The sequence below is a fragment of the Archocentrus centrarchus genome, chromosome 9 (assembly GCF_007364275.1).
Source record: "Archocentrus centrarchus isolate MPI-CPG fArcCen1 chromosome 9, fArcCen1, whole genome shotgun sequence".
In the NCBI taxonomy this organism is placed as follows: domain Eukaryota; kingdom Metazoa; phylum Chordata; class Actinopteri; order Cichliformes; family Cichlidae; genus Archocentrus; species Archocentrus centrarchus.
Genome location: NC_044354.1, coordinates 19,543,812 through 19,568,483, shown reverse-complemented (window position 1 = coordinate 19,568,483; position 24,672 = coordinate 19,543,812). Strand labels below are relative to the sequence as shown.

General features: G+C 39.9%; 1 protein-coding gene across 1 annotated transcript in view; it reads left to right on the top strand.

Moving 5' to 3' along the window:
• pebp4 (phosphatidylethanolamine binding protein 4) overlaps positions 1-24,672 on the top strand; it is a 53,656-nt gene that overhangs the window by 21,584 nt on the left and 7,400 nt on the right. Inside the window, exon 4 of the mRNA XM_030738249.1 lies at positions 2,533-2,631. Coding sequence (XP_030594109.1) covers positions 2,533-2,631 — 99 coding nt within the window. The remainder of the gene's footprint in view (positions 1-2,532; positions 2,632-24,672) is intronic.

Below are 24,672 nucleotides of genomic sequence, written 5' to 3'. Positions count from 1 at the left end.
GTGGGAGGTTAATCCCAAGAGAATGCAAGCTCAATCTTTTCCCGCCTCCAGCTTGCACCCAGGGCCTTCGCATCTCCTCCTGTATAATGGTCTGATGGGGCTCTGTGGTCTGTGGCCAACACCTCTTCAGATTTCACTTCTCCTTTCTTAAGCTCTGAGAATATTGTGACATTTTTAAAGTCCTGCAGCCATTGCAAAGAAAAACCGAGTGGGTTGCTGATCTCTCACCTTTTTAAAAAGGTGAGAATCTCTATTAAGTATATGAAAGAGGCTGAAAGTCTAATATTAAGACTATTTAAAGTCTTTGCAGATGTGTGCGTTCTCCAAAATATAGACAATGAATGAACATTGTAAAAGAGAATTTAAATTTATCACCTCGGCTCAGATATTATTAGTGATTAATACTAATAAGGAACTCCAACACATTTTTGAAAATGCCTGCTTTCCAGTGTACAGCTATGAGAATTAGCCCTGTTAAAACATGTTTTGATATACATTTAGTTTGTTCGAGCACTGATAAATGATTTCAGATGGCAGAATATGCATCTGTTTTTCCCTGGAGTCTTTCGCACATATCTGTGCGTAATTAATGTGGATTTTGACAGATGGAGAAAAAAAAAAATGTCCTCGTAAGAGAGAAGGGTACATGCCACAATGTGTGAAGTGCAAGCATGGAGGGAGCTTCTTGTATTATTTACTGCCCATGCCAGCTGGACTCGACAGATTCTTACAGGTAGAAATTCAAGTAATAAATATGTGCTGAAATCATTGAAATTCAGTGCCCACCATAAATAGGCAATGTTTTTGTTGTTACGGTTGGAAATTAATGTGAAATGTTCTCAGTGTTCTAAATTTGGCATTCTGTAGACTAAACCTGTCCCATACGGTGTATTTCCATCCATGGTAACCTTCGTGAAATATCCAATGAAGTGCAATTTCTTTCAATGGTAATTGTGACTGGAGGTCATTTTTTAATTTAAATGCGTAAATTCCCTTTTAGTCATTGTGTTCATGTGTGTGTTTGTGTGCATGTGTGTGTCTGTTGTTTGAAGCCATGTTATTTCTGAATGCATCAGGGTCTGACTAGTGTAACTACATTATCACAGTTTCTTTGCCTGGTAGCAAATATGTACAAATGAGGATTACAACTCTTGAGAAGGCAACAGGTCATGGTTGGTAAGCTGCCCGGGGGGGTCACTGATATAGAGTCACTTTTGACAGGCTGTGGAGGAGGCTCTATTGTTGCTGGTGTGTCTGGATGTTACCTGCAGGCACTATCACTGAGACTACAGTATTATCCTATTATTAGGCTTAGTTGTTTACGCTTATTACTGCTTGTCAGGTAGGCAGAGAATCCTTCTGAAAATGAGCATCTGCAGAAAAATACATGACTACTTCTTTATCTCATTCAAGTACATCGGCTTAGGATAATTTTCACAGGCCTGCACGAATGTATTGATAGGACACAACAAACAGAAATGTAAGATTTATGTTTACATGGAAAATGTTTTCCTGCAGTGACTTTTCCAACAGCGTTGTTTGGCAGCCGGCGTGAGAATGTAAGAAACGATGCATCTGTTCTCTATGTATTAAAGCTGATACCATTATGGTATTGCCTGTGTAGGAAGCACGATATACAGTAAGAGGACAGTGAGGATTGAAACAGCCTCGATTAATGTCTCTGTTTGTAGAGGAAGTGAACAAAATAAAAAAAGCCCATCATATGGTCTGGCAGATTTTGGGCACTGGACCAGGGATGACAAATGTGCTCTCGCAATAATTCAATCTGCTCTCATAATTCTCTAACTTTTAGGGACAGACAGAATGAAGATTTTCCGGCAATTAAGCCGCCAAGTCAACGTCCAATAACTGTGATCAAGTGTTAGTTAAGATGCTTTTTCTCTCACTTTATCCATTGACAGATTGAGGGGTATAAAGATACTTGGTAAGTGGCAGAAAGTTACTGTGAATATGTTAACGAGAGGATTTGGTATCGGATCCAAAATGTTGTCATTTTGTTGATGTCACAGTAATGATTTGAAGTTTTAAGAATAACTGTGAAGGAGCAGAGCTTACTTGCTGGAAGAATAAGTTTGTGATTAGCACAGCTACTGTATTCCAATGTGTATTATTGCCTTTTTAGGACAGTTTTCTTCATACGTTGAGCATTTTAACCTTGGCAGCTAAAGTAAGACTGTTAATACGGAGGAAAACCCAGCCTTCTGGCTTTGTGCGCTTCATGAAATCACCAATTTTATGAATAGAATAAAAAAAATTCACACAGCATTAAATAGAATAATGTAAAGCTTGGAAAGTAAAGTGTGTGTTTTTGAGTATTTAAACGAACTTTTGTTGTCAAGCCTTGGGCAACGTAATGTGCAAACGGCACATGGCTGTTTATAAAGCAGAAGGGATCAGGTACTGCTGCTGCTGCTGAAACTGCCTCTGGCCCGATCGCACTGTGTGTGGCACTGTGGTAAACACTTTGTCTGCGTTAAATAAAATAATATATGAATCCCCTTCTGTTTGCAGAAAAAGACGTACGTGCTGGTGATGGTTGATCCTGACGCTCCAAGCCGCAGCAAGCAAACATCTGCTTACTGGAGGCACTGGTTGGTCGTGGACATACAGGTACACTAAGACTCCAGTAAACTGTGCTTTAAGGGGAAAAAAAACTTGTGTTTTGGTGATGGTGACATAGGCCGTGTTTGTTATTGGATTAGAAACTCATGGGGTACAAATTTATGAAGTAGTGTGTGGCTGCTTTTTTTTTTTTTTTCTTGAAAATTGTGCATTTTCATAATCTCAAGGTCTCACTTGGCATGTCTAGTGTTTACATCTGCACTGGGGCCGATCGTAAGGCTGAAAAATTATGAATGGTTTTTAAGCCTAACTTGGTTCAAAAAAAGGATGCCAAGTTTGAAAAATGTTAATTTTTCATATCATGTATCTTGTGCAATAAATGCCTGTGACAAAAGTGTGGGAGTAAGTCTTTCTAAATGGCTGTGAAAGTTTGCAAGGCCCTGTCAGCAGCAATTTCCCTCTGCTGCAGAGAGCCTGGGACGTGTCAATGCAGGCGTGTGAGACCGAGATTGAGGAGAGCAGCATGCGAGGCACACACTCTTTCTCCCATAGAGCTCCAGTCCCTCAGCTCCCCCTTCAGTGGAGAGATCTTGGCAGAGTGTCCTCCCTTCATCTGTTCCCCCAGGCAGAGCAGCTCCCCCAATGATCCACACTTCTCCATATTTTACACCCCCAAAATGGGCACAGCTCCGATCCCCTTATTTCTCTTCATATTTCACTCCTTTTTATCCGTTCGTTTGTGTGTTTTCACATTCTTGCATTCTAACGCCAAATGCATGTTGAGTTGTTGATTGCCTCAAATATTTAGAGGTTTGCCGACATTTTATAATCCCCCGGGAACCGGAAGATCAACTCGGTAGATTAAGACTAGTGGTCTAAAAAAACAAGCACACAAAGACGCTTCAGCGATGTATCGCTGCTCCCATTTTGTTTTATAAGGCGTGGTTGTACACTGAGTAAACGCCACATTGATTTAAAGATCCAAATGTGTTGTATTTGGGATATATACTTTGGGAAATCTGCAATAGATATACAGTCTGCGTTCTGTGATTCAGCTCATTGGTGAGAGTCAATTTATTCAACCACACTCCAGCTTACTGTTAAGAATCTATGAATATTTACCTCATATTTCTCACATACATCAGTGATATACAAAAAGGGAGTGATTTGCACTTTGTAAAATTGTATTAGGCATCACCTTTGCTTCTTATTTTTAAGCCAATAAAGTCTGCCTGGCTGCGCGACCAGCTGTGAATAAACAAATGTCTTTCAAGTGCTCAGACAGAGCACATTTTCTCTAGCAATTCAATTTCCTGTCACTTGTGTGGGTGTTGACCTGCGTTGCCCATGTAGGGATTGGCCAATGTGACGGGATGTTTTTCTGATTGTGACTGGTGGTTGGTCAGAAGGGTTAATGAGCCTTTTGAGTGATGCCAACTGTAGTGGGAGGTGTTTAATTGACCAGGGTGCCTAGGTGACATCATAAAATCTCAGTTTTGTTTGAAGTGCTGATGTGAATGTATTGGATTTTGGTTTGGTGCAGTGGTTTTGACAGCAGGGTCGGTCAATTTTTGAATGAATGCATAGATTTATGTAATTCAGAAAAAAAGCGGCTAAATTAATGAGTAAATGTGATTGAGGATTTTTTAAATTTATTCTCTGTAATATTGTCCCATCTGTATGTAAAATAGAGAGTTCTGTATGCTAATATTTTGTATCCAGTAGCTATTTTTGACACTGTATTTGGTGGTAGAGTGCTCTGAAAGGAAAGTTTTGTTAGCTGGAGTCAGGGGTCATGCTTTGAAATGTCAAAGGGATCAGTGTTTTGATCCTCACTCATCAGATGGTGTGAGCTGCAGCAGCCATACTCTTTTCATATATATTCATTAGTACAAGGTCATGCAGTCTTGCCCTAGATGAGGATGTTTCCATAATTAGTGTGTTTTCTTTATCCATATCCACAGTTATGAAGAAAAAGATTTCCTTAATTCAACTGAGAATGAAGTGAGGTCAGGCTGGACTGACCAGCAAGGCACTGCAGATTTACACCGATATCTCCACCAAAGTCTCATTAGAGAAGCAATGATAGGAAAGCAAGGGCACGCTGGAGTACCCCACGTATAAATGTGTTGATCACCTTGCTTTGTTCTGCTTTTCACCTATTAAAACACATGCTGAGGATCTTTTTATTATATGACTGCTGTGTAATATTTGTAAACCAGAGTTTGAACATTATCAGGCTGACAGCACCAGCCAAGTGGCAAATGTAATGTCTTTTGGACTGATTATCAGTACAAATCTTAAGACAGCGGTTCAATGGTATAGCGATTAACACATTTGCCTTACACATGAAAGATCTCTGGTTTGAGACAGGAAGGAGATGCAACCCCAGCCTCAAGGGTCACAAGCTAGTGTCAGTCCCAAGCCCTGGCATAAAATCTATGCCACATCCTAAATGTGGCTCCATCCACTGTGGCAACCACTTGGGTAATAATCATTACAAATTTTAAGATCGTGGATGACAACTAAAAAAACTGTGTAAGAAAAAATTGTTGTTTTATACACAACCCAGAAAATACAACTTAGTCCTGATGTCACTAAAGGAAATGTGGCCAACCTGGGTAAAGTTAAAGAATAGGAGGACAAAAATACGGATCCTGACAGCAGTTTTGATACATTGATGAATTAGAGACCACATCCTTATAATTATGAGCCTGCCTACTACCAAAGAACCAAGTGTGGGATAATAAACCAAATCACCAAAGTGTGGGTTTAGCTAAACTGATATTTAGGAAACAACTTGCTTCAACGATCTGGGTTGGATTGTAGCTGTTCTTTAAAATTTATGCTAAACAAACAGCATTAAGTCAGATTCTGATCTTAACTGCACTTTAAGTAGTCCCTCCATTTTGGCTCCTTTGTCATTTTTTTTTTTTAAATAAATCCATCTGGATTGGGCCCTTGTTTGTACCTGACAGTGAAAAACATAACTAACTATATCCAGCAGCATCAGCAAGCATTTATAAACATGCACAACAACTGTACAAATACAATTTGAAGACAATCATATTTTAATGTTTGTCAGGTGTTAAATCTTTTATTTAACTGTGTATCACATATCACATCTTTACTTTTGGCTGCCAAGAACAATTCACTCCAGCAATTAAGTGTAAACTGTGTGGCTGGGTGTCTTGTCTTCTCTCACCAGCTGTCCACTTTTCTTTGAGAACTCAGATTATTAGATGCTCTATATGCATTTTTATTGCGACTGCCCATTTTCACTGACCGCCCGAGCAACAGAAACTATCATTTAGAATCTTCTGCAACGCACGCTGTGTTTTTACATCAATTGTGGACAATTACCAAAATAACCATCAACAGATTGTTGCCTCGCTCTCGAAGTCGAATTCCAGATTGTGAGCCTCTCCCTCCCTCTCTTTGCTCTCCCAGAGACTAAATCAATACAGATGTTCTGGTATGGTCTTGCAGCAATAATTACTATAACAAGCAAATCATTAGTATCTGAATAGAGTTAGCTTATATAAATACTGCACTGGGTGTTACTTTTACTTGCTAATACTCTCATTATAGTTTTGGTCCTTGTTGAGTTAACATGATGCAATATGAACTTGCAAAGCAGTGCAACAGTTAATGCATTTTTGCACTCTCTGTTTAAAAAGAGATACAAAGCCTTCGGTTTTTATAGATGTAATTATAACCAGACCGATATTATCAGCTGATATTGGCCTCTTGCAAATATGGAGGCAGCAGATTGCCTGATATGGAACGATATCAGTGCAAAAAAGATAATTTAGAAATATTCTCATCTAGTACGCTGTGCAGCAGAATGGCTCCAACTTTATTATTTACAGTACTCACACATGTGACTTATAGACTGGCAGCCTGTCCAGGATGTCCCCCTGCCCCTTGCCGTGTGATCTGGGATACATTCTGTATATGTCAGTGACTTTGCAGTTACATTAGCATGCAAAATTAATATAAATATGATTATTGGATTTTCAGAGCTCTAACTTTTTATGCAATTATTCCCAGAAAAATGCTGTGCAGTTATACAGAAGCAAAAGCATTAAGGTTACCGCTGAGCAGCTGTCATCCAAGCTGAGATACATTTCTTTAAACAAGACATGAGATTTATGACCCCTCATAGCCTGTTTGGACTCTGATCTCTCTATTTTGCACATTGGAAGCCATCACATGTTTGTCAGCTTCCTCTTCGTGACTAATCAAAGGCCAGTTGCATGCATCCCTCATGCATTAATGATTATGGTGCATGAGGGACATGCATGTTTTAACATCCATCTCTGTTGTAGCAGCTCCCAAAGTGGGACATTGCCTGCATTCTGCTGCTGCTCAGGCAAATACAAACAGTGAAGTATTGTGACTGTATCAGACCAGCTGGCTTTGTGTTTGTGAGTTCTGAGGCCTGCAGAGATCATCTGCTCCACACCTCAAGATGTCCTTTATCTGCAAACTATTAGACACATAATGCTTTGCAGCATTTCATTCACCATTTAGCTCTTGAAAGGATGATATTTTTATTATTTTTATTTTTGTATTCTAAACCACTCATCTTAAAGGACCACAAAAACATACACAAAAAAAAGGACAAGAGATATATGTTGGAAGAGACTGTTTCCAAGACTGTTGGAACAACAACAACAGGTTGTGGCAGCACAGACAGTACCTATTTACCATTATTGTAAATGAGTTTAGTGTGGATCTTTTTCAGGAGATTTTGTCATAATGGCACTACCAAAAAGAAAACAGTAACACCCAGCTATCCTTGAAAAGAACAGTGAGGTGTACATGCACTGAAACATTTCTTCCTAGCCACTTAGTGATGAGTCTTTATCTTAAGTTATAGTTGATGTGAAGTTTTGCAAAAACTCTCAGTTGCAGATCATTACTCTCTAAGTAGCACTAAATGATAGCATTGCAATTTTAACCTCTGCAATAGCCTTAGAATTTGTTTTAGCAAAATACCTGTCCAATATTGCAAATAAACATACATAATTGCATTGTTTTTTATCCTGTAATTATCCCTACTGTGGCATGTTATGATTTAAGCGTTTATTTTTGACAGACAGCTGCCCCCATATGGAAGCCAAAAGCAGTTTCCCAAAGGCCAGGCAAACCATAGCTAGCTTCATTGTGAGAACAAAGAACCATTGGTATTATTCATAATTAAACTCTTATTGTGTACTCTGCTGAATATTTCCATTCTTCTGCCTCTCTCCTGCTCACTCTCATTTCCCCTCTCGATACTTTGCACCTCGTGCTGGGAACATCTGTCTGGCGTCAGAGCAGAGCCTGGCTGTGCAGATTGGAGCAGGTAGAGGAGCACATTGTAGCCCAGCTAATGATGAGAGTGTCTGCCCTCTCTCTTGGAGGAGACGCAAGCTGCTGCTTCACGCTCGCTCACTCCACTCATACGCCCAGGGAAACAGATTTCCAAACATATGCAGTATGTTTTTAATCCAGTTGAGCACTTCATTTCCCAGCAAACACAAATAACCTTACGGGACATCCATATCTTATGACAAGGGGGTGGGCGCAAAGGAAGTGAACAATATTCCTTTTTAATGTGATTTTTTTTTTTTCCTCCCTCCAAAGTTGCTAAGCATGCTCATAACCCAGGTTAACAGTTTGCTTGTTTATGGTTTCATAAAGTTTTACACAGAAGTGCCTACTGGCTCCAAGTCCTATGAAGTAACTTTATCCAGTATAAACTCCACTCGGTGCACCTGTTGTCATCCTTTGTTTAAACCTAAACTGACAGGATAAACACATGTTCTTTGTGGTAAGTATCTTAAAGAATATGAACAGATTGTTGTCAGTAATATAAATATGTGAGCACCTGTTTAAGTGATTGATGACAAGAGTTATGCCAGAATTTAAAGAAAATTTTCAAAAGTTTTAAGATATTGACATAAAATATTGTATTAGATATAGCATTTTGCATTTTAGCTTGACTTAGTATAACCCTGATAAAGTTTACATGCAGATCATTCATCTTTTTTCATAACAATCCAAAGCCTCCCGTGGTACAAGTCAACAATAGTCCTTAACAGTGAAGCGCAGCTGGAGGTGCTTAACGTTTAGAGCATGTGCTCATCCTGTCAACTACAGCCAGGCAAATGTCAAAGGTGGTATTACATTCGAGTTCATCTTTTGGAAGTCATTCCCTCTCTAAACCTCAGCAGCCTCTCCTCATAGTCTCTCAGCCATTTTAGGATACTAGTGTGTTTTAGCACTTGCATTATTTGTCTTGCATGGCCTTTTTCTTTGGCTCATGCATCATATATGTGTCTGCTGTGTGCGTCTACTTTTGTGTGTGTGCTTGTGTTTGAAAGAAGTTTGAGGAATGCACTCAGGACAAAAGTCAGTGCTTTGTGGAGCGACATGCTGACTTGCCTAGTGCGTTTTTGCATCTCGGCAGCCCGTGTCTTAAGTATAAACACCATGAAATAATACATCAATTTTATCTTACTTGCAGTTTATTAACAAACAGGTTCTTCTTCAGTGTGGGCTGCTGCTCTCACTGTTCTCCGCCACCTAAAGGGAGAATTACATAAGAATCCTCCGCTCAGTTGTCAGCTCCATCCCCCGTCCACATACAGCAAACACACACTCAAGTGCACACACGCTTGTACACACACAATACTGTAGCTGATAACGGACCAAGCCTCTTGCCATCTCTATAACAACTGACCTCCCTGCTGTGGTTGCTGTGGTGAGATGATTGAGGAGGTTTCACTGCATGAAGAACGTGAGCTGTGATGGTTTCCTATGAGCAATTGCGAAGGTTGTTTGAGCACCAAGGGAATAATCAGTGTTTACGCGTGCCCTAATAAGAACCCAAATTCCTGTTTGTATTGTCATGTGAATTAAGTCTCTTTCTTGGGGAGAAAGCATCCAAATCTCATCTCTTGCACGTTTATTTCATTTAAGCACATACGTCTACTGTGTCAGTGTGCTGGATTAATTTCCAGCCTGAGCACTGTCCTGGATATATCACGATTGCTCTCCAAGAAAACAAGGACAACCTGGAAAGCCCTCTTTGATCCATCCTGTCACACTATAGCCTTGAAAGGAGAAAAAAAAGAAAAAGAGCAGATTGGACCTTATCCATGAGAATGCAGTTTAAAAACCAGTAGCTCTGCACACATTAAGGCACTTCTTTTAATATGTGCCCCCTTTCTTCACACCCACGACCATTGTGTATAAAATCCTGTTTTTCCTGAAAAGATTTCTCGTCGCAGCCGCAGACAATGTTCCCCCACACAAGCTGTCGTCTTTGTCATACCCCCCCACCCCCCACCCTCCACTTCAGTCAGTAAAGCAGGATCTTTGGCAGTCGGCCCCGTGTGCGAATTTGTGCGTTTCAGGGTACAGGTGGGGGGGGGGGGTTGACGGAGTCTGCCTACCTGTTCCCCCTGTAAAGTGGTCAATTTTGACAGACGTGGAGAGGGGAGGAAAAGCGGGCACAGAAACCACGAAGAGAGGGGCGGGTAAATGAACAAATGTCAGGGTTAGCGGGGGGTTGCTCGGGCTGCAGCCGTGGAAAATGCTTCCTCTTAGGGGTGTCTCCTGGAGAAGGGGAGTGAGGCATGCTGATAAAAACAACTCACTAACAATTATACTCACCTAAAATAGCCCTTACTTAAGTATATAGCATGCTTGCCAGTTAATTGTACACAAAAACAAAGACTTCACAAAAGACCTCCTGCAGCCAATGTATTTTCTTGTATTTTGGCATGATAATTAAGTGTGACAGCTATGAATGCAAAGTTGGCAGATATTATAGTGGCCTGTCTAAGTCGACATACTGATTATTTGGATTCCAAAAGTTATCCTAACTTTAAAAGTAGAAAAATGGGGTGTAGTGCAAAGATCTACGGTATATTGTATAATAGATAAATAATTAAAACTGGTGCGAAAGCTCAGCGCTCATGTCCTGAAAGCGGTGCGCGTAGTATGTAAGGGTTACCAAGGCTTAGTGATGGAATTTTGACAATTATCTGAAGAGGCAGATAGAAAAATAGAACAGAGTTTGGCTCAGTTTTACTGATATTAAATAAATATTGTGCCCGTTTCTGTGAATATAACAATACTTGACAATTACTAACATTGTATAATAAAGGAGCCCTTTCTCTGCAGATTACAGCCCATATCTGGCCTCAACCAAGCAGCTGACTGCAAGGGATTTTAATGACAGTGTTCCTAATATTCTCAGGCGATAATGCTTTTTGTAATGGCAACCGAAAATCTGCCATCCATAGAATGCATTTACTAGAATCCAATATTTTATTCTTGTTACATGAATAATTTCAGTATAAATGCTGCATTTCTTCTGAGTTGCTCTCTGAATTTGTTCAACTTGTTCTTATTGATATGCTGTAGGACTAACAAACATAAAATCTACCAAGACCTCTGATTTGTACCATTGACCACTATCATAGCCAAGAGGTTTGTTGCAATGTGGTATTTTTATGCTACACTTGGTGAGAAACCTGTTTACATTCCAGGGCGCTGTATAGTTCACTTCTCTCTGCAGCTCAGTCGGATTCCAAAGCACTGTATAGATTTCTTTCAGCTGATGAAATTAAAAAGACAGCAGTGTGTGTGTGGTGTGCCTTCCAGCAACGCGATTTGCCTGCGAGTTCACGATACGGGTTGAGAGGGGAGTTCCTTTGGGGGGGATTAAATAGCTCCCTCTCTTCCTTCCCTCCTCCCCTGCCCTCCATACTTGCAGAACACAAACAGCTTGCAGGGCTGTACAGTACTTGTACAACATGTTTGCCACAGTGCTGCTCACAGGTAACAATAAGCCAAGGTCAGAGGTTAAGAGGGATTGTGGAGCTCGGATTCTTGTGTGTTCCTCTGGCAAACATTGTGCACGCACAGGCACATGAAACAGTGCCCATAGTATAGCTGGGAGAAAGTGAGAGTGAGAGACAGAGAGGATGAGCTGGCTCAGTAGAGAAGGGGGGTATCAAGAAGACCAACACCAGGGCTAGCTTCATGAAGATATGTTAGGCAGGTCTATAAGGTTAGGAAAGTCATAGTTTGTAGTCTTTTAGGCTGCTCTGATGCCAGTTAGGCAGCTGCAAGAAAATAAAACTGATATTAAAAGAAAGCTTAAAAAGAGCTGTGCTGATGGTAGCAATTGCACCTGCTCAGAATGGGCAATGTCCGCTCCAAAAAAATGACAGCACTAGATGTTTGTTCAATCCGCTTAAACAGACCCATGTTTGTGTAATCTTCTTATATGATGAACAAAAGGGAAGTGTTCAAAAATGCTTGAATTTGTCTGCTCTTAATGTCCTCCTACAAACAGTCAACGTAGATTTCTTTCAACCTTAAAAACACTCTTTCCCTCCACCTGAATAGATATGATGGGTTTTTTAATCAGTGGTGCAGAAAGTATTCAAATGTTTTACTTGAGTAAAAGTAGCAATACCACAGTACAAAAATACTCCATTAGTAGTATTATAGTTGTGCATGTAAACTGAAATAAAGTGATTACATATAGCAACATGTAAGAAAGAAAATAAATCTTTTATTGTTGTCATAAATACTTGCATTATTATACTAAAGAGATCACCTGAAAATAGCATATATATTCACATAAGAGAAACTGTAATGTAGATTGCTGGACAAGTTATTTTAACATTACTTGACACGTGTTTTTAAGCTGATCAAACACCTTATTTAACAATCAGAAGGATAATTGTGATAGAATACAAAGTGTACTATCTACTCCTGAAATGTAGTGGGTTACAGTAGCATAAAAATATGAGTTTGGTTTAAAAATGTGCAGACATCAGACTAATTTTTACCACAGTACTTGATCTCTTGATGTCTTAACCAAAGGGGTAGCAGATCAGGCAACATTTACTGACACATTTTGATATGAGGATTTCATGGTAACAATGTCACATGCTTGGGGGGAAAAAAAAACCGAGTTGCTGTAGCTTCTCGGAATGAAATTGTTCCAGAAGGATTTCTGTCATTTTCTGTTGAATTAAGCTCACCCATTTACTGTAAGTTTGTTTCATGTAAGATCATAGAGGTGAGCAGCTGATGAACATGGATTTTGAATCTCTTGGGTTAGCTTTAAACCAGAATGAAAGACTTTGAAACCAGATCTCTGCCTCCATCAATGTCTTTGAATGGAAAGGAGATTATCCATTTAATCTCTTAATCGTGCACACTGTATACATAACTGGTCCTGTGCCTAAAACTTCATCCTGATCAGATCACAGCCACCTTTTTGCAGTGATTCCATCTACCCCACAGACTATTTCAGGTGAATGCTGACTCTGTTACACATGTTCCTCTCCCACTGTCAGCATATTACACCCTTGGTGCCCTGTTAAAATGAAACCCAGACCAATGGTGCATAAAATGGAATGTGGAAATATGTAGATTTTAAAGTACAGCTTTTTAAAAATCCCTCATTCCCACAAATGTATTCAGAATAAAGGCAGCTGTTTCATAACACGAATTAGGTTACTGTACATTTTGCACAGTATATTTTCCCCAAAAGTAGGAATTAATAATGAAGATGCTTTTTGGCCTGAAATTGCTATTCAAACAATTATGTACTTAGTTTCTTCCAACAAATGCATTCCACATTATTGTTTTGCCTCATAGCAAAGCACCTAAAAGACTAAAACCTTTCATTCCAGCAAAGGCCGCTATTGGTCACCGTCAATAAAAGCATAAAAGCATTTATTTCCCACGTTTGTCAAATTAACAGCATACTCCATCTCCCATAGGACTTGTAAGGTTCATTAACCTTTCTGTGAAGTGGGACAGGTTTCCAGCAGTTACCATAACCTCTGTCTCGCTCCTGCCTCAATTATAATAGAAGAATTAAACATCCAGCGATTCAAAACAGTAATGCTGCCTCTTAAATCCCTTTGTACCAGCTCTCAGTTGTTAATGACTAAAGACACAGAATGAACTGTGGCGTTATCAACAGATGTAACTGTGGACAGAAGCAAATCAAATGGCTACTCTGAACAGCGAGATTACTGACTCTACATGTACAGTTTTTGTTTCATGGCCAGAATTTACTCTTTCTAAAATATTTGGGTTTTTTTTTTAATGGTATGTTGACTTTATTTTGTGTGAATATCATAAATTTGGCTTAATGGTACATAAATTGAATCGGAATACTTTGTTACCACTGTGTGGAAATACTGGTGGTGATTCATTAGTTTATTAATTATTGTAAATTGTAGGCTCCTTCCCCAAAGTTTCCCCGTGGCGCTACACCTTGGCCCACCACCCCTCCAAAGTCAAAAGAACAACCTGACCTTGAACTAATTAAGCGGTCAATTACACGCCTGTTGAGCTCTTTTAATTTCTTAATAATTACATTAACTGTGTGGGAAAAGAGTTCGTTTTCTTGTCCACCTACTCCTCCTTCATCCTCCTCTCCCTCTGACTCCCTTCCTCCTACTTCATGCGCAAGCCCACGAGGTTTTTGATACTCATTTATTTTGTGTCATTGTTCACACCTCAAAAACTGTTCTAATTCGATGCCACTGATTGTTCAATAAGCTTAAACCTCCTCCTCTGCCCCCTTACATCTCCCCCGTGCCTTTATGTATTAATCAAATGCACCATGTGCCTCGATGTATTTGTAGGCATACAGCTCTATTATAATCTCTCCATCTACCATCTCTACGGATTTCCAGTCTTACCGGCAGAAACCAGTGTAGCCATGAAGCACGGAGGCCTCGTGCTTGTGCGTGCATGTCTTCGGATGCTTCTTGTAGGCAAGCTCAAGCTGGGATTTTCCAGTGCCACCCCCGTCAGTGGGAAGCCCTATATGGGGACATGTCAGCGCCTTGTTTGCTTGTTGTGCTGATGAAGCTGGGGGTGGGGCGAGTGGGCAGCCTTGTTCTGGTTCCAGGATTCCCTTCAAATGAGTCAGCCAGCCCCCACTCAAACCGACTGTTACCTTGGGAACTCAAGCTTGGGCTTCCCTCAACAGTACTAAAGTACAGAGTAATCAGCACCCATACTTGCTAACACACACGCAGTAGGTGTAAGGGAAGCAGGTTGGATAAAATTAGCTTATTAAAGCTCTCTTTGGCCTGTACTTTGCCCTGTTGGGCCCAATCTGCTCTTTGAGTTTGAGCCCAGTGCGGCCACTTTGTAATGTATGCAGATTAGACTGAATAGATGAGCGTGATAATGAGTTTGGGTGGCCAGTGTCTTAAGTCAGTGATTTGAGTAATAGCATCTCACTCTACTAATGAGCATTACCAAAAGAGTGTAGGTTTAGCATGTCACAGTGTGTCAGGTGATGTCAGTGGTGGCTGGAGTTCACTTAATAACTGGACTGTTTATGTTTCCATCTTAGGTTCATTACCAAAGCCCAATGAGTTTCTTTACTGAAGCTATTAGTCCAGCAAGCTATTGTTAAGTGGGTTAATTTGTGGATGCACTGAAGCAGATCAAGGGTGACTCCCCCACTCACCCTTTCCTGTAAGAGGCCAATCCAACGTCCTCAACTAATCACCATTAGATTTTTCTACCAACCATCCACCCCAGAATCCACCCTGTTAGGCTCAAAACACACAGGCCCAAATACCATTTAAAAAGGCTTTTATTCAATTTTTTTTAAGGGAAATATAGCTGTTTATGATTACTGACATTATGTTAAGTGGCTTATTATTTTATAAGGTACAATTTACCACTCATGCATTTTCTGTATTTTGAAGGTGCACTGAACTGCTTCCCTAACTGTGCAAAGATGGCCAGTGATGGTGAACTAGTACCAGTTCAGCCAATAAGTAAAGGTTGCTCACCATAAAATCGAAGTTGATAGCAGCTCTCAGGTCATGCAACATTGTGCTTTGCCAAAACCTGTTTGTGGGCCATCTTGAGTATATATTTTATATCTTATATTGAACACGCTCTTTGCACACGTGGGTTGTGGGAAATGTAATTTCAGTTCTCTGCCTGTCTTGAACATTCTGCAGCAATTAACAATAAAAGTTGAGTTGAGTTGATCTTAAGCAATATGAAAGTATCTAGTCCTAGTGAATAGTGATGTACACTTGGTTTGCCGTGTAGTTGAAAGGATGAAGCCATCTGTTAGCTATGAACTATTCTTCAGCATCAGTTACTTCATTTTGTATTGTAATAGAAATCATGAAGCCAAAGGTAACTCTATGATGTCTGTTATCTTGCAGCTAGCTCCGCAGATACACAGTCAGGGCTCTAGCAAGCTAAAAAAAAATACAGCAACCAGTAAAAAAAAAAAAGTGTTTTTCCACTTTCCACCAGCAAGTTAAAGTTGTTTACCTGAGTTGCTAATGAATTGCTGCTGTCCATGTGACAAACACAATCCACTCGCTAGGGCTTATTAAAGTAACAGTACCCTGCTGGTTTTCCAGTGGAAAACTATGAAAAGTTCACTCTGCATTATTAGTAAGATAATACAACCCCAGTACAGCTGAAAACAAGTAAAAATAAGACAGTATAGTTGGTATGTGTTGTCCAGGTTCTGGTTGGTAGAAAGGCAGTCCCTCATGATGGCCGCAGGGTCCTTATCTTCTCATCAGAGGCATTGGTGCTAGCTCATAATGTCTAGTTGACTTGTGTTAAACCCAACAGAAGGTTACTAACACTTCTGAGCTCTTTGAGGTCTACCTGGCAAAACAAGGCTGAAGTTGGGAGTCTTAGGAGACCCGCCACCCAACCCTGAATAATCTTTAAGGTGCCCTTGAATTGAGGGATCCTTAAAGAGCAGTAATGAAATCTTAAGCCATCATCTGAAGTTGCATCCACTCTACTGGAAATACTCTGTGTAGTTTAGGCAAAGGAGCTACCTGGATAGAGCGTACAGGCAACAGAAAACATGATGCCCACTCACTACTGGTGAGTGCACTAGACTGCTAGCTGCTGTCAGGTAAGATCAGGAAAATTTCAGGGATGCAGTGCATGTGTGATAACAGCTTAGTCATCTGTGTCTCAGGTGGGCTAAATAGTAGCGGATGAATCGGTCGTGTATCAGGTAACCAGTTTTACAGCAGTATGTGAACTTTTGCCTCCGACTTCTTCAGGAGCTCAGCAGTCACTCTGTCATAGTGATTAGGAAGAATGGCACAGTCACAACACATGGGTGAGATGACAAATCCATTACAAGTCAGTCTTGAGGATAGACTGACAGTTGAATCCTGAGTGGTACCCCAGACTAATGCATAGTGGCCTTTAATTGTCTAAAGTTAATGAGACCCGATCAGCCATAATCCAGAACGTGTTGTTGTAGGGTATTTTGTTGGTACCATAGTCCTGAAACTGAAGTAAAGATGAGGTAAAGCAGTAGTGTACTGCAAGTGCTCCTTATTCCAGTTTAAAGTTTGGCGTGGGGCCTGGACAGGTTTGGCAGAGATAGTGCAACCCATCTGAGATTAAGTAACAACCTTTAGAAAACTGGCAACTTTTTCCACAGCGCTGACAAACTGTTGGCTGGCTGTCAGTTTTTGCCAAGCTTTGGTGCCCAGTATTGATCACATCTGAGCTTTTATGCAGGAGCGTGACACTAGATGGTGTCACAATTGGTGGCCAGAGTTAGTGGCTGAAAGAATGAGGTCCTCAAAAGCTATCATGAATGCAGCTGTTTATGTGTCGTAATCATCCAGTATCACTGCTCAAGGCGAAAGTTAAAAGGGCATTTCAAGGGAAACAGATCGTCATGAGTAAAGATTTCAGAGATACCGGAGAAACCCTGTGGTGTTAAGCAAGAGGCACACCACAAGTTTGAACTTGCACATATAGGCGGCATTTACACTGACTGATGTGAATGTTGCTGATAAAGACAACAACGTGCACAGGAGGTCCTGCCTCTGACTGCGTCACTGCTTGAATTGTGCCTGTGTATTTTGGGACATAATAGAAAAGGTTAAAAAAAAAATGAATCCAGAGTCACTAAGTATTCTCATTTACTGTATAATTTTCTTAATATTTTGGCTGTAAAAATGTTGCCTACTTTGCTGCTAAACTCAGAATCATTTTGAACATAAATTTTATGCGTTCTCCCTGTGTCTGGATTACATGTTCCGTAGTTGAGCAGTGATGCGATTTTCTGTATTTAACCTGTAAACCGAAAGGTTCCATGTGAGGCACAGACTTTTAATTCACAATAACCCTGCAAATGAATGGGCTGATTACTGAGGCGAAGATGAGGAGGTAGTCATAAGCACTTGGCTTGAGTGGAATCGGCAAGGGGGGAGGAGGGGAGGGGTGGCTGTGGCAGTACAAGTCCAGCCTCAGAAATAGAGCTGTGAACACCATCTGTCATGCTCTCTCTCCCCGTCTGTTAGCCTGACTGCAAGTAAAAGGGAGAATGATGCTCTCAGAACTGCATTAGAAGGACGTGGGTGCTGATTGTCGTAGGTGTGGGTTTACAGGGTGTGCAAGGGAGGGGGAAGTGGTGGATCTACAAGGAGGTGCATGAGTAACTCTTGCTGACAAAGGGAAGCACTCACCCACATAGAGAAGGAGAAGGGTTGTTGGGCAAGTGGGTATTCCTGCTGAAACCGCACCCCTACACCCACCTACCACCTTTTTGTGGACTCCTACCTATTGGCTCGTGTCAGAGGATTCCTAGCGGAAGTTATGTAGAGGCATTATACAAACACACAGCCCGTCTTCTGCCCTAAGATCAAGAGACGTTAGAAATTCATATATACCATTAAGCTTACTTTCATAAAGTGAGAAATTTCACCTTGATGACACCTGCAGTTGTTTATAGCCGTTTTTAGACAAACAGGAGATGCTCAGGGGTCCCATCTACTATTGTTTTTAAGAATTTGATGGTGGTAATGATACTGTATCAACTCTGAACTAATTCTGATTCATTTTATGGATTGTGATAAATAAGCTGGTTGGTGGTTAGAGTGTCAGGCTATTACGTGACCCACAGAAAAAGCTCTGCTGCAGAGCTTTTTCTAGATTATCAGAATTATTCATTGCTCATATTGTGTAGGTTGTTTGGGATCCTTTCTGCCTTTTGTTTGAGTCAGAGTGTGAAATAGTCAGTAAAACATGAAGGCAAGCCATGCCACGATGAATGTAACACCACAGCTGGGCGCACATAAGTTAGACGTGGTGTCTTAAGACATGACTGGCTCCTACGTTTAACAAGCAGAGATGAGCGAGAAGAAAATCTTAAGTGAATGTTGTCTTTTTAAGATCTGGAAGCTAACTCTGGTTTATACTTACTGATACTGAACTTAATGATTTTTAGCTTGGCTGTTTCGTAGAAAAAGTCCAAGTATTGTCAAAGCCTGTAACGGCACTTTGACCCCCCCACCCCCACCCATGCCCCTTCCCCCGTGTTACGAATCCAAAACAGCCGAGCATTGGCACCCGCTCAGCGGTGCTCTTGTTCATATTTGGTAAACTATATGATGAATCTAAATTTTCATATTTGTATGTATAGTGCTGTTTGCTGTGATGGGCCCTCACAGGCGGCTCAGAGGTCAGGGTCAGCCTTCCAACAGCTTGTAGGGACTGTCTTTTTTTAAGGTTTCGTGTTTCCTTCTCTGGTGTCTTGATCTCAGGTCTTCCATTTCAGAGGGGTTTCCCGCTATTCACTACGTAGCCTCGCTGTCACAATCATATCAGTAACCAAAAATATTTAGCTTAAATTAAAATTATCCTTTTCACAGTTCCAACAAGTTGTACATCTGTTTGTCTCTGTTACTCTAAACAAAAGTCAACCACCAATGCATGTGGCACTAGCAAAATATAGTTGTTGATGACTTTTGGAATTACGTGTATATGATAAGACTGAAAAAAAGAGATCCACCTCAAACAATACAAAGACCAAATCTGCCCCATTTAGGTTTTATATCTTCAATCCCACTGCTGTTCTTTGTTTACTGTTTTTAGTGTATACCAGGAGTAATGCCCCAGTTAGTTCTAATGTCTCCACTTGATAGATTGAAACACCCTCTTGCTTCAGCATAAATCATATTGACACTTTCAGTTTTTATCTCTGTCAGTTGCTGGTGTTCCCACATTGCTCAGTGTGTGATTCACTATCACAGTTAGAATGGGTATTCCCGTCATATGAGGATTCAAGACATAAGCATTTCTTAAAATGTCTCTGAAATAACTCGAATCTTCGTGTAGAGTGAATTAACTCCACTTTGTTTATTTTGTTATATTTTATAAAAAGAAGCACTTAATTTGTTCTTCAGTGAAATTGTTATTCTGCTCAGTTACTACTTGCTAAAGTAACATTATTTTTATTTGCCTTTACAGTGATTTACAGTATTCAGATTAATACTTTTCATATAACTGCTTTTAATTATTGAATTCTTCTGTGTCTTTTTAATTGGAGAATTGTAGATGATCCTATTAGCATTTTCTTCAAAATATACTCACAGTACACTTCATTAGGTACACCTTGCTAGTTCCAGGTTTGACCCCTTTTGCCTTCAGAACTGCCTTAATTTTTTGTGGCATAGATTCAACAAGGTGCTGGAAACAATCCTCACAAATATTTGGTCTATACTGACATGATAGCATCATCCTTTGTGAAATGGTGTACTACCCTGCTGGAAGTAGCTATCAGAAGGACACTGTGGTCATAAAGAGATGGACATGGTGAGCAACAGTACCCAGCATTTAAATTATGCTCAGCTGGTATCAAGGGGCTCAAATTGTCCCAAGAAAATATCCCCCACACATCACACCACCAGCCTGAACCATTGATAAAAGGCAGGATGGATCCATGTGATCATGTTTATGCCAAATTGTGACCCTACCATCCGAATGTCGCAGCAGAAATTGAGACTTAGACCAGACAGTGTTTTTCCAGTGTTCTGTTTTCCAATTTTGGACAGCAGAAGATTTAGGCAGTGCGAACTGTAGCTTCAATTTCCTATTCTGGCAGAAGCTGACAAGAGTAGCAGCCGTTGTTGTCTTCTGCTGCTGTAGCCCATCTGCTTCAAGGTTTGACGTGAGATGGTCTTCTGCATATTTTGGTTGTAACTACTGGTTATTTGAGTTACTGTTGCCTTCCTATCAGCTCGAAGCAGTCTGCCCATTCTCCTCTGACCTCTGGAATCAACGAGACATTTTTACCCAGAGACCTGCTGCTCACTGGATATTTTCTCTCGTTCAGACCGTTCTCTGTAAACCCTAGAGATGGTTGTGTGGGAAAATCCCAGTAGATCAGCAGTTTCTGAAAAACTCAGATCAGCCCGTCTGGCACCAACAACCATCCCATGTTCAAAAATTCTGATGCTCAGTTTAAACTTCAGCAAGGCATCTTGACTGTGTGATTGGCTGATCAGGTATTTGCTTTAATGAGCAGTTGAATGGGGCCTTGCCACCTAACAAAGTGGCAAGGGTGATTGTATAATATACAATACTATAGATATATTGGTATGAAACTTTAATACCTGTCAAATAAGTAGTGGTACAAATATTTTATAAAATTGCATGCAAAACAATCCATATTGCATATTGGCCAGAAAGTTGGGTGGTATTTGTGTTTATAGAAGAATAGAAGAATCTCATGAACATAGACTTTTAAAAATGCAAATGAGAAATCACTTACCGAGAAACAGTGATAGTGTTAGTCTTGCATAGAAAATGAAGCCATTTCTAGTTTCTTTCAACTTTCAGCTGCTGAAATAGCTCAACAGTTAAAACACTGACATATTAGCTGTGAGCACTCCATTAGGCTTTTTTGTAAAGATACTCATTTTAATGCTATGCTGGTTTTCAACACAGTGCTTCAACCTGAACTAATTTCTTATGTAAACAGCAAATAATAGAGGATATATGCATGTTTGTTTTTAATGAATAAGCTGCGTTGTTCACATTTACTTTATGGTCGAGCATATAGGAAACAGCTGAAAACAACCGTTTTCTCTGACATCTGCATTATGCAATGTGTCTTTTATCTTCAGCTTGAGGTCAAAAAACAATCCAAAAATACAACTGCTGGTGTACATAGATTTTGTACAGCAAACGCATTGCACTGTTTATTCCCTGGGTATGTGTTTGAGGAAACAGAAAGAAGAGAAAGAAAGAGGTATATAATGTTAATACACAATTTATGTATATATATTACAGTGGAAAATTAAGTAAAGGACATATCAAAACACTTTATTACACAGTCATTAACCCCCCCCCCCCTTTTTTAAAAAATATCTTTACTTATAGATCTGTTGTACTTCCATCATTATATCCATCAAGTCACTTTATTTTATATTTATTGTCAGTATTAGCATAGCTATTCTTCAGCTTTTTCTGCAGCCTAAAACTTTTTTAGACATTATCTGGTGCAAATATTCAACACAGTTGGAAGGGACAATAAACGTTCTTTAACCTGCTAAATCCCAGTAGTACAAAGTCTGTGTGGTGCCTGTGCGATAACAGTGCAGGTAACAGCCTGTGAGTTCACAGTTAGTGAGTAGATGTATGTCCTGGCAGGCCCCCTCTTCTAAATGAACCGGAGCTTTTCAAGCAGTAAGACCACAGCTGAGACAGACTATCTCCTGCTGCGTGCTACTGTTAGAAAGGGCAACTTCAAACGACCCAACTCTCTTCAGAGTTCAGGTGTGAAAAAAGCTTCAGTGTATAAAGTCTTGGATATCCTGCCTCAGTGTATCATCCTATCTTAGGGTATCTTGGTCAGTAAAGTAATGTTATGCTTGTTTTGGGTTTTTTTTTTTCTATATCTGTTACAGCTTTATAAGGAGCATTCAAAGCCACTTAGCACACCACTGAATCTCAGTCTTGGATTGTTTCTCCATCAGCTCATCAAGAAAATCCTTTTACATTGAAAGTTATTAATGAGGTTAAACAGTTCCAAAGTCCGCCCTGATAAGTAATGCTGGTCTCATTTGAATTATCATTTTAAATTTTCAGGATTTTTGTCCACACCTTAAAAAGAAAAGGATTTGAATGTTGTTGCTGTTGTTATTGTTGTTTGTTTGCTTTTAATTATATGAAGTACTGCAAGAATGAAATGCTACTCATACTAGAACCCATACCTTAAAATGGGGGTTTCTTAATAAACATTATTAACACAGCACACAGCTGTCAATCATTCAGCGATGATAACTTTTAATGATCATTGTGTCACACCCTACAACAAAGTCCCTGAGGGACGCCGCCCACCATGTGAGAATGTCCCATAGGTTACTGTGAGTAAGTCCGTCACTCCCCAGTGAACGTGAGGATCAGCGACCCCCAACGCTGCCCTGCCCTGTCACAGCTACTGTGTTAGCAGCTCTGCTGTGCACAGATAAATCATTCTAACCCGTAAACTACCTTTGTGATTTTTGATTTCTTGTGAATAATAATATATGTGATTGTGTGGTACATCTGCATGTTATTGACTTATCTTTCATTATTTGGTTAAATTTCAATATTTTATTCATTTGCTGTTGTTTATACTCTATGTATTATAATGAAATTAAAAGGGCACAGGGTGCCTGGGAGGATGAGTGAGAACTGAGCATTAAGATGTGGGAAAATGTTGCACGTTCAAGTGTTGACTACCTGTTGCTATGGCAATGGGTTTGGATCCTGCAGGCTGCAGGACGCTTGCTATTTCTAAATAAAGCTTTTTTTTTTCTCACTGATCGGATGAAGATACTCACAGTTGAAACTAATCTTCTGAATTTGATCGTCTGTGTAAACACTCCTATGCTTGTTGTTATTCCTAAACAGAAGTTACAGGATTATAGATAAGAACATATGCACAATACAGGATGCATGCTTCAAAACTGCTAAAATCCTTCCTGAAAAGAGTAAAATGCTATTTGAAACTGATAGTAATATGCTAAAGTTGTTAGTGTACCTCAGTCATTCTGACATAGACCTACACACTCTGTGCTAATAACTGTACTTTTAGGATTTTAATTGGCATTAAGAACCATTATCATCATCCTCAAAGGACATTTCATCTACTGCCAAGTGACAGCTGCAGTATTTAAGAAAAAAAGAAAGAAGTCAAACTCTGGTTGGGCCACTTTAATAGACCCCTGTCCCACGTATGACTAAAGAGCAAAACAAAACTGTTCATTTCCTTGTCAAGAAACCTGAATAGGCATTCAAAGTGTTTATTAGGGTACTGAAAAAGATGTATTCCCTTCAAAAATATATATATCATAATCTGGATGTACCATTCCCAAGATGGAAATTAAACTTTCTGTTTTTGTTTTTGTTCTTCTGTTTTATGTTCTTGTGCTGTGAGCTGATTTAATCATTTGCCTTGCTGACCTACTACAGTCTTTATTCTGTTTGGTTATGTCTTATTGTTAAATTGAAAATTAAATTTCAAATGTGAGATTGGAAAAAGAAGCTTTGTCCTGCGTGTCTTTTGTCCTTGCTTGCTGCTTCTTAACACAGTACCCCTGTCAGCCTGTAGGGGGAGCCTGTGTGTGGCGAAAAAAAGAGGACAGAAATACAGTAGGTGCTGAGACCACATACTCCATGTCTGTGATGGGGACTTCCACGCTTACCTCAAGTGGGTTTTGGGCCATTTCACAGACAGCATATTTAGTCCCTTTCCACCCACTCAAGGATGCAGCCGTCTTGCAGTAAATAGCCAAGTATATTAAACAAACGTGCCTGTGTGCAATTTGCAGTGAGAAGTGACTGACTGTGAGCTTCCTGGGGCTGAGGGAGTTTAACCTGACAAATATACAGTAGAAAATGCTTATGAAAATATCTGCACTTCACATTGGGTTACATGATATCCGTTTCTAGGCAACAAGAAGTTAATATACAATTAATAATATGGGAAATTAGAAATCTTCTCAGTGGTTTAATTTGCTTGGGAACTGTCTTTTGTCTGAAAATTGTCTCTTGTCTTATGATGTTAATACAGCTGGTCTTTTTATATATTTAATTTTGACATATTTTAATCTGCAATGTGGATGCAAGCCCCTAGTAGAGCTTCCAGAGAGGTTATTATTTTTTTTTAATTACCATTATCTTTCCAATAATCATCAAAATGTCAGTGTTGGATCTATACTTGCTTTCACCTCTTGTTTTTTTTTTATTATA